Genomic DNA, 10,389 nt, shown 5'->3' with positions numbered 1-10,389 from the left:
TTCAGTGGAGATCTGTATTTGCACAGTACAAAAGAAGATAACACCTGTTTATACAAAGATTTTATTTTATACACATTTACCTACAAAATATACAGCAGTTAAAAATAATGGATGGGCAGAAGACTTACTGGAAAAAAAATCCAGAAGACAATTCTTAAGTTTCAACTGACAAAGTTACATCAATAGGCTGCCTTTAAAAGCCAGTCTACGCTGTAGTAGGGGTTACTGAAATTGCAAGAGCTTTGCAGTTAGAGTCAATTTAAAGAGTTCAAAAGGCACCTTGAACAACTTAAACTCTTAAAATTTGACAGTTTTAGCTATTCAAAAGTTACACTTTATGTGTATATGATCCACACATTGTTGTTAACACTCTGAATAACAATTTTTTTATTTTATTGTGGCACTCTTTAGATTTTCTTACCCAAATCTGAAGTTATACATTTGCAATACCAGTTTCATATTCTGACTATCAGAGCATAAAAATCCACACAGAATGGTCAGGTGGATTTAGATACAGTACAAACTTACAATTGGGAAGATATATGCGTATTTAAGACAATTAAAAAAAAATTAAAATCTTCAAATAAGTGTTTTGAACCAGATCAAACAAGAAACTACGTATGACCACAAGGAAAGTGGCTGGTGCACTATATACACAACTTGACAAATGTAATCCTTGATATATTTGCAAAGTTCTTAAACAGTAAGACCAGTTTTCTCCGGCACAAACAGTCAGTCTTCCTGCGAGCCTTTAAACCAGTTCCAAAAGAGAGACCAGGAAACAAGGACGGCTGTAATGAGGAAGTGTGCTAATAAAACATCAGGAGAATGGCAAACGTTCCTTTCAATACTCTTCATGAGAACAAGAAAATCCATACACCAGATATTACTTTTTTCCTGAACATTGGCATCGACCTGCTATTTACAATAGCTTAGAAAGACACGTAACACAAATGAGGTTTCATTTTCAAGTTCAACTTCATTGCCAATTAACATACTTCACCTGTATGTTCTGTTCTAGCTGAAGTAAAAAAGTGACACTAATACTGAAAAAGAGGTAATCAGAAGTAGCAAAAGCACTGATAATGTGATAACAAAGAAAGTAATATTGCACACTTTCACTGTCAACTGTGTTAAGACTTTTACTCCCAGGCAGTGACAACCAGTCCCATTTGATTTTTTTTGCTGTCATACTACCTTTAAAAAAGGTCATTTTTGGTTTCCATGGCAGTGGAAAAAAATGAAGGAAGACAGCCCTTATTGAACATGAGGCCTAGGTTTCAAAATTAATTTTCCAGTCTGCAAGACAGAAAACAAAATAAAGTTTAAACCCTGAAAGTTGAACCCAACAATTACACTTCAAGTTCAATGTTACAGTGAGAGTTTAAAACAACACACAAAAGGATACTAAGTATTCTGCATTCCAGTTTTACAGACACACAGAATTTGCTGAGGTATATACAAGTGCTGTTCAGAAACAGACTATGTATTTTTGAATTCTTTCATTTTTTTCTTTTAACAAAGAAGGTTTAGGCAATGAAGCACTAACACTTACATCATCACAGGACATATTATATTCTGCCAAAACAGTTCGGCATCGGGCTGCTATACTGTGTGGATTGTGTCAAGGAAAGCAACTAACACTTGTACACAGTAAGTAAAAACTAAAAAAGCAGGATTAGCACAGGCTCCAACAACTGCAGGAACTACACTTTTAATGTGACAAACATTATCAAAGGATACATTGATGGTGCCACCACTCTTTTATGTATTCCAGCAAAGAACAAGCCTATTAGGGTAATACAGCTAATTGTGAAAAATGGGTGATTCCAAAGTGACGTGAAAAATGATACCTAGGAAAGAAATCAGGTTATTCCAACTGCATACTTTCTAAAACACACAGAAACTCGCTGCCTAGATCCCGTAACTAAAAATAAAATACTGCTCCTAGCCATTTCCAAGTACTTGTGAACAATTCTTTAGATAAGCATTCAGGGTAGAGTATTTTGGCAGGCAATGCCCCAGGACACATTCCACAACAATTCCAGACAGCTTGATAGCTTGACTAAAAATCACCTCCCAGTTTCATGCAAGAATGTGTTCAGCCTTTCAATTTTCAATATACCACCTGACTGCAGCACCAAGATATGGAACACAGCACTTTTGGCATTAGCCTGACCTTACCTTTTGTGTCTCTGGGTCTATTAACCAGTTCCAAGCCCCAGTTGCTGTGCAGACTGATACCACTATCAAAATCACTGATGAAGAAAAGAATGAGAGTCATAAACAGTATACCTCACCCAAATTGAAATGTATTTATTTTTCAGCAGCAACTCTTAAACATTTATTTATTTTCTCACTTCTAAGGGAGGAAAAGCTTCTAATTGGAAAGCAGAAATGAAAATATGCAAAGAAACTTCTAATATGTGAAACCCTAATGATTCTGTACAAACTTCCTGGACAGAACAAGTACATCTGAAAATCTAAATTCTGCCAAGTAAAGACATCCTGGTCTTTTGAAGGAACCAAAGTTATCTCTCCAAAAGGAAGTTGCAAAAGATCTATCAAAAGCACAGAGCTTCTTCTCTATATCATATAAATACTTTCTTTTTAGGATAACAGGAAGAAAAGTTAACATTGGTCACACACCCCATTATAATTAAAACAGAAAGTCCCTCTTTTATGTGAATTACAAAACAAGCAATTTGGGAAAAAAAAAAAAAAACATGAGCCACTGAATACCATACTAGTTATGCAAACCTCATCTAAATATACTTTAAAGTTTCCAGTATTTTTTTAATTACAACTGACAGAAAACGGTGATTTTGGAAGCCAAATGCATTCCTGAAGTAGGTGTGCACAAACTCAGCAGACCTACACATAAATATTTGATTGCTCTGGAACAAGGGGGTTTGAGGTGGTGGTAGTGGTGATTGGTTTTGCTTTCTAAGTAGTCATTCCTTCAGTTCCTTCATTCAAAATTGACCTCTCAAGAGAAAACATACTATTTTATGTGTTCTAAAAAAAGTCTGTATTCCTTGAGTAGGAAAACTTCAGAAGACTCTCAAAAACAAAACAAAACAAAGTTGTATATTTCCACCACAGACCACTGCCAGATCCCAAAGCTGGCAGAATATCTGTGGAATTTTTTGCCTTTCCCCCTCCTTCAAACCTTCCTGTCATAACAAATCTGCCTTTATGGCACACTGCTGTAACTTTTTCACCTTCAATTTTGGAAGGACTATCTCACCTAATCATATTTAGTTTAAGTAACTACAGCAACAGTCTGGGAAGTCTGAGTCTTGAAGAAAAAAACTTCAGTAACATAATAAAAAACAAATAAAACAGAAACAACCACAACTTATTGTTTCAGGTATTTCCAGAATAATTCAGCCTCGAGCCAATTCAATCTTAACCTAATTTTTCTAACTCTGGCTAAAATATTAGTTTATTCTCCTGTATGAACTTGTTGCAGAGTGTTTGAACGTATGCCACAAATTTTAAAGCAAGTCTAAATACAAATTTTTCTTCCGGCAAACTTAAATAAAGGATACACACTGGTAAATCTAACAAGCTTGAAAGACAGAGTGTTTATTCCTTGGAACATCAAACTTACTTCTCCAACGTCCTGTAGCGGGTTGCAAACATGCAATGTATTCAGTAAGTCTTCTTTCAAAAGCTTTGAGATCTGGGGAAGATGTGTATCAAGCATAATTAGATCATCTATTTAGTCATAGTTTAAAGTAGAAGATAAAAAGAATTCCCCCATGCACACGCAGCTCTTAAACTGGAAGAGAAAAGCAATGCAATGATCCTTTATATGCAGAAGTCCAGCCACAGTATCTTTACTCAACTTCAGGTAAGAAGTACAGTGATGGAGTTAATCTAAAGGCAAAAAACATTCCCAATTACAAAAAGAAAAATCAATACAGTTGAGAAATCATACTATTTCTGACATCTTTAGAAACTGTGACTTAGATTTATAGTAACTTAAATTACCACTCAAAACAAAACCAAAAAAAATTATCACATTTTGAAGTACTAAGTAGATCAGAAAACCATTACGTTCTACTATCAATATAATGGAAATTTAAAAAAAAAAGTTGGCCATTTGCCACTGTTAAAGGGTTTATTGTAGCAGTGTGGCTTTGATGACTTTGTTTACAAACATATGCAAAAAATCCCACAGCAAACACTACTCCAATGATCTTATTCCAATAATTATTTTTTAAAATAGATCTTTCTTCTTATTGCCATCATTCTCCCATGGTCTTTCCACTGAAATTGCTGTTAAATCCATTTCAAGTTGATACTCCTAATTGTCTCCAAGGAGCTGTTTCACTTTAGATTTACACTTCCTTTCAACAAGGTCAATATTTGATAACATTCCAGTTGAAGCTAGAATTCTACCTGAAGTAAAGTTTTAATTAGGATCAACTTAACTTTCAGCTAAAGTCTCTGCCAGCATCAATGTGGAACTTCAACTTTCAACTATTGCTATATTAGTTATCTCAATAAAGGAATTAAAAAATAAGCTTGGAAGAAATAAATCTATTATGATCACTATGAAAGCAGTTTTCTACACTGTGAATTTATTCCTAAGTGCTTTGCAGGTGAATTTATGGGGGAAGATTACAGTATCTTGACTTCAGCCACAGAACAGCTAACTAGTCTTAATTACTGCCAAGAACAGGGTAGTTAATGGCCTGCCTTCCACATCCCTTCTGGGGAAGTTAAACCTCCGCCGGCAATTACAGCTAATTAACTGTTCCCTGACTAGCTCAAACCCCTCCACCTACTGAAGCGAGAGGGGGAACACAAGGCACCACATGAAAACCTGCTATTTGGGAAACAGCACCCTGAAGGCACAAAAACAGGCTATTGACAACAAAGCTCTCAAGAAAACACTCACATAATGCAGACATCACTGAAACAAAATATGAAAAAAAAACTTTTTCAGAAAAAAGAAAACGGAAGTTTTAACTTATTTTCAACTATGCATGCTCTAAGAACCTTCTCGGAGTTGATCCTTTTGGCAGCTGTGACTAGCAGGGCACACTTCTGGGAACCCTCAGATTGCACAAGCATAGCAACAAAGCCCTGACAACGCAGGACTATCGGTTTCTGTCGACACTGCCTACTTCTGGTGCCAGCTACAAAACACCTGCTAATTCCGAAACACTGGTCCATTTTAAAAATCTCTACCAGTCTTTGAACACTAAAAAACTCCTTTCGGGGTTTTGGTATTCTGTAAGCTGTAACTTCAAAGAACTTGTAACCCAAACCATCAAGTGTCCCCAGACAAGAAGGGGCGACTTGGGGTCGCGTCCTTCAAATGCAAAAGGCTCAGAATCTCCGGCTCAGAGTAACGCCTAGTGGGGCTCAAGAGCCGTAAGAAACGCGCCTCGCGCAAAAAGCCGTGAGCGGCAAGGAGCTCCCAGAGCACGGGAGGACTTTCATCAGCTACAGCCGAGCAGCGGCACCCAAAGGGAGCCGCGGGCACTCCCTCCTCCCAGGGCAGGCAGCAGCCCTCAGCACAGGCCCTCCCGCGGGCGCTGCTCTCCGGGCCGCCCGGGGAGCAGCACAGCCCGCCCCGAGCGCGGGACGCCGAGGAGGCCCCGGAACCCCGCCCTAGCTCGCCTGTCTGGGCCGAGGAGGAGCGCCGGGAGCGCGGTGCAGAGGGAGCCGAGGCCTCCCGCGGCCGCTTCGTCCCGCTCCGCAGGGACGGGGCAGCGCGCTCGGGCAGCCCGGGCGCAGAGCCGGCAGCTCCCGGCGCGCCGAAGAAGCAGCTCCGGGCTCGCTCCGAGCGGCCGCACTCACCCTCAGCCTGGTCCAGGGAGTTCATGGCGGGCGGGCGGGCGGAGCGGCGCGCACCGGGCGGAGCACCGAGCACGGGCCGTTCCCCGCGGCCCCGCGCACCGCCCCGCCGGCCCGGCCCCGCAACAACGCCCCGCGCTACTCGCCCGCCGCGCCGCCCGCAGCAAGCGCGCCTCGCATTGGCTACCGGCAGGGAAGGGGCGCGGCTCGGCCGGCTCAGGGCGTGCTGTCGAACAGCTGTGTTGAACTTTGTTTATTGAATAGCAGCGTCGCGGTTTTTTTCCTTTTTTTACGCCTCCTAACATCCTCACAACACTTGAGACGGCTGTTCAATATACGTGTCTCGGCAGAAAATAAAAGCTAGAAAAGAAGATAGAATATTCTTCCTTCAAGACAGCCCAGGGTCAGCCTCTACACCTGTTCATTCGGGGTTTTTCTACACCCTCCCGCTCGCAGTCACCAGCACGGCCAGGCTGCTCGCCCAGGCGCTTGCAAGAGCCATTGCACAGATTTAAAGGCTGCTTTTGAAAACGGGTCCAGCAAGACTGACCTGGGATCTCCTCAGTAGGGCCCGGCAAAGCTCTTGCAAGCTACAGGCACGAGCAGTAGGCTGAATATCCTACACAGGCTGTTCAATTCATCAGGGTTTCTGTGCAGGAGGATGGCACTGGGGCACAAAGACCATCTGTCTCTGGGTGTGGGGCCTGTATCTCTGTTAGAAGGGGTGTGAGGTGCTTCCACACATCACCCCTTACCTCCATGCCTCGGGCTTGTTGCTGCAGGAGCGGTGTGGCACCCGAGGGACGGCGTTTGTAACAGGGACAGCAGCAGTGGTGGTGGCCCTGCTGTGCTGCCCGCCCAGGCCGGCTGTGCTCCAGCGGTAGCAATCGCGTGCTGGATGGCAACAGCCGAAATAATGGTCAGCCGAAAGTAGCGCTGAAAGCTTGGGCTTCTTTGCCGGTTGGAAGTGTCCCATGGGACATGCAGGGATCAGCCATCGTGATCCCACAGCCCTGCCTGCTGCTAGCCCAGCTGGGCTACAGAGGTAACTGGACTGGTCTGTTTGCTAAACGAAAGCTTTCTGAGTTATGAGTGACTCGATTAGTGAGCTCTCCAGGGACCCGGGCTCTCTGCACTGCCATCTGTTTTCAGCTAACTGGTACTGGAGCCTGGATTGCATTTTGTAGTCCAGTAAGAATTTTGTGTTGCTTAAAGGAGAGGCGCTGCAGTGCTCTCGGGGTTGGGATCTGGTCTAATTTCTCTCCGTCTGTTTCTTAAAAGGAACCTAGAAAATAATGAAAATATGATTTATAGTAATTTTACTCTCATTGGTTTAAGAATAATTACAAAAAAAAGTGTATTCTAGAAATTCATACATTACTTTTGCTTTGTGATGGCTCACTGAATGTAAATGATGGCCTATTACTTTCTTTAAGAGTGTTTGAGTCCAGCTTATTATAGTTTTGCCTAGTTAGTTTATACCAATTTTGCCAGTGTAAAAACCAGAAGAAACACGATACTACTGGTGGTTGGAATTATGTCTTCCATGTGGCAAGGCAGAACACCTCAGTGGTGTTTTTTTCTGGCTGTTGACAAAGACTATAGCAGATATTAGCATTGGAGTTTCACTGAATCAAAGACTGGAGTATGGGAAGTCGGGTTTTATTCCTTTCTACAACTGTATTCTTGCAGTTTGTAGAACCTTAAATTAATCAGGAAACTGGATGCTGCTCTGAAAAAGTGAGTTCTCTTCATAGCCCTTGGGGATTTCTAGCATCCTGAAAGGATCAGAAAGTTATTTGCATTAAGCTATTTATAATTATGGAGCTTGCTGGTGTGCAGATCTCCTCTGGTCTTTTACATTGCTCCAGCTATTAGGTTTATATTTGAACAGATACAGATATCATAAAGCTGGTTTTTATTCAAACTTCAATGATTTGTGACAGAGGCTGAACCTGCATCAGGAAAAAAATTCCAAGATCTATAACTCTTGAGATACTTAAGTAAATTATAATTCCTTTATTGTTTCTAATGTAAAACTTCTTGGACTGTTAAAAATGTTTGGGATTTTTTTCCCCAAATAGCTTTTACTGTGTTCTGTACAACTCTGTTGACTAGCAAAGATAAATGAGGCAAGACAATGTAACTGTCATTGCACTACAGCTATGACTTAAATAAACTGTTTCTTAGGGTTAGTGCATCTGTTAGTAACCCTTGATGTCTTTTTCTGCCAACACATGTGAAGCTTGAAAATTAACAGCCAGAAGAGCTGGGTGTACACTTGGATTGCTTCACAAGGCAGAGGTGGTTGGAAGAATCATGCTTTGTCAGTTTAAAGTGCTGTCTCAAGTATCGCTTCTCGAGGTGCAAGGAATGCATCTTTCTGAGTTTAGCATCCTTGGTATCTATTTCTGATTCTCACAGCTGTACTTGGAGCATAATGTGAGAGCATCTGTTGGCAGCATCTGCTATCAGAGATAATTAGGATGGGTCACTTGTTTCTTAGTTTGATTGCTTTTCTGGCCGTCTGCATTTTTTAGTTTACATATCCTTTCTCATACTCATTTTCCTCTGAACAATCCCTCCCTCTTGAGGCAATATGTTACTTCAGAGATTCTGTGGTAATGTTTAAAACTGTTACATATTCAGTCTTTTTGCATTTACTAATCCTGTATTTTTATAAATCTGTTTACTGTAGTAAGTGTGACAAATATATTCCTAACTTGCATTTAGTGATACAATGATAGTGTTTACATTCTTTATATTCCTTTTTTGAGTTGATTTTGGAAGATTAAAGCTTAAATCTTACCAAGCGGCTCAGGACTTCTTGGTATAGACAACAAGAAAATATTTTAAAATTTATCCTGGAAGATGAGCTTCGTCAAATAGATGCATATTCTGTAGGAAAGAGAATGCCTTTTGTTAGACATCTGAACAAAGTCCAGAGGATCACCTCTATGTAAGTATAGTGTAGAAATGTGGATTTTGTGTGTGTAGCTTGATGCAATAGAAGATTCATTTTCTCTTCTTAGAAGTGTAGTAGGGAACTTGTTCTGGCACACTGAACATGAGAAGTTATGTCTTGAGATGCTATAAATGGTTTGAATTTTGGTAGACTGTAAAACTAGTTTGTGTTCCTCTGCTATTTTTCTGCAACTGGAATGAGATTTTTTATAATTTTAGGTACTTGCAGCAGGTGTGGTAAAACTTCACTGTCATATTCCATCTAACACTTCAGAAGACAGGCTTCTTTTATTCAGGATAACTTAATCTCTTATTTAGCTTGTTGTTCTTCTTTACACATCTGTCACACGAGAGGCACATCAGTTTCCGGGCAAGAAATCAAATCACTGCCAGCAATCCAACAAGAATCTGCATTTCTGCTGCTTCAATAATTTACTATTTGTGAATCAGGCCATGATAGTTCTTATGGAAGGTGACTGAACTTGTAGTGCTGAACTGGCTCTGCATTTACATACAGTGCTGAATTGGCTTTTACTCAGAAATTAGGCCCAGCCACCTCCAGCCCTCTGATAACTGAGGACCAACTGGAATGCAAGGGAATTTATTTTCTGCCAAATTTACTTACACTTAGCACAAGAAACTCCCTCATCAGATTCTTGTTCACCTGTTTGTCACTTTTTAAAAATAGGATATGGATTCTTGCTCAGTCTTGAACCATATGCATTCAGCTTTTCCATTTTCTAGTCCTTCCCATTTAATTCCCCAGTAGAGTCTTCTCAGCCTCTTAATCCCCACATTCTCCTACACATTGTATTTGGTTTTCTAAAAGCTGTCAGAGAACAGATGTATTCATCTGATTTTGCCTTGTTTGCAAGGCTGCTTTAGTCCTTCAAATGTCACTCTTGGTATGATAATAGAGTGACAACATTGTCTTCTTTTACTGACTTTCAGGTTGAAAGCTGTTTAGAACAAGGACATTTTTCTTTGAAATCTTAGATTTATGCCAAGAACATTAGACCGTAACAATACAGGCTCATAGGAAAACCAAACTGTTTGTTACTAACAATGTGGAGAAGCCAAGACTGGAAGCTGGATTTGTTTCATTTCTTTTAGAGGTAATGGTGTGGAATCTGTGCTGGGCAGGCAGACCTTGAGAGGGCCACTGTTCCTGTGTGCCTGGTCATTGCCCGTGGGTATGTCCCCATCTCCCTCCCTGGCTGGCAGCTGCCACCTCTGACTGGGGTAGCCCTGAGGTGTTCTCACCAGCTGTGATGGGTGCAGAGCAGGGACAGGTTGTGGTGCTGCAACAGCTGCATTCCTGTGGCAGCTTCTGAGAGCTGGCATCTAATCACTTGTTTGAACTGCTCTGCTCACAGCCTGCTGTGTGCCAGACACAGGAGTAGGAGGTTTGTTGGCTTTTGAAATGATGAGCCATGTACACTGCTGGCTTGCCAGGATATGCTGTATTTCTTGCTTTATTTCTTGTTGCTTCCAGCCATCATTTTGGGCATTTGTGTGTTCAGCCTGAGATCCTGTTCACAGCAGCTGCTGTGAGAATTAGTTGTCTTCTTGTCTGCTTGTCCTGTAGGGTTAAAGTTTTTAATACTT

At 41.1% G+C, this 10,389-nt stretch overlaps 1 protein-coding gene across 1 annotated transcript; it reads right to left on the bottom strand.

Moving 5' to 3' along the window:
- Positions 1-43: 43 nt before the first annotated feature.
- CNEP1R1 (CTD nuclear envelope phosphatase 1 regulatory subunit 1) lies at positions 44-5,978 on the bottom strand. Its single transcript, XM_068202666.1, has 6 exons — positions 5,821-5,978; positions 3,617-3,688; positions 2,185-2,258; positions 1,744-1,853; positions 1,556-1,610; positions 44-1,299 (listed from the first exon to the last, which is right to left on the bottom strand). Exons 1-6 carry the CDS (start codon positions 5,843-5,845, stop codon positions 1,258-1,260), a joined length of 378 nt encoding a protein of 125 aa, XP_068058767.1. The 5' UTR covers positions 5,846-5,978; the 3' UTR covers positions 44-1,257.
- Positions 5,979-10,389: the final 4,411 nt, after the last annotated feature.

Source organism: Anomalospiza imberbis, chromosome 12 (genome assembly GCF_031753505.1).
Source record: "Anomalospiza imberbis isolate Cuckoo-Finch-1a 21T00152 chromosome 12, ASM3175350v1, whole genome shotgun sequence".
In the NCBI taxonomy this organism is placed as follows: Eukaryota; Metazoa; Chordata; class Aves; order Passeriformes; family Viduidae; genus Anomalospiza; species Anomalospiza imberbis.
This window is presented reverse-complemented; position numbering and strand designations above follow the sequence as displayed.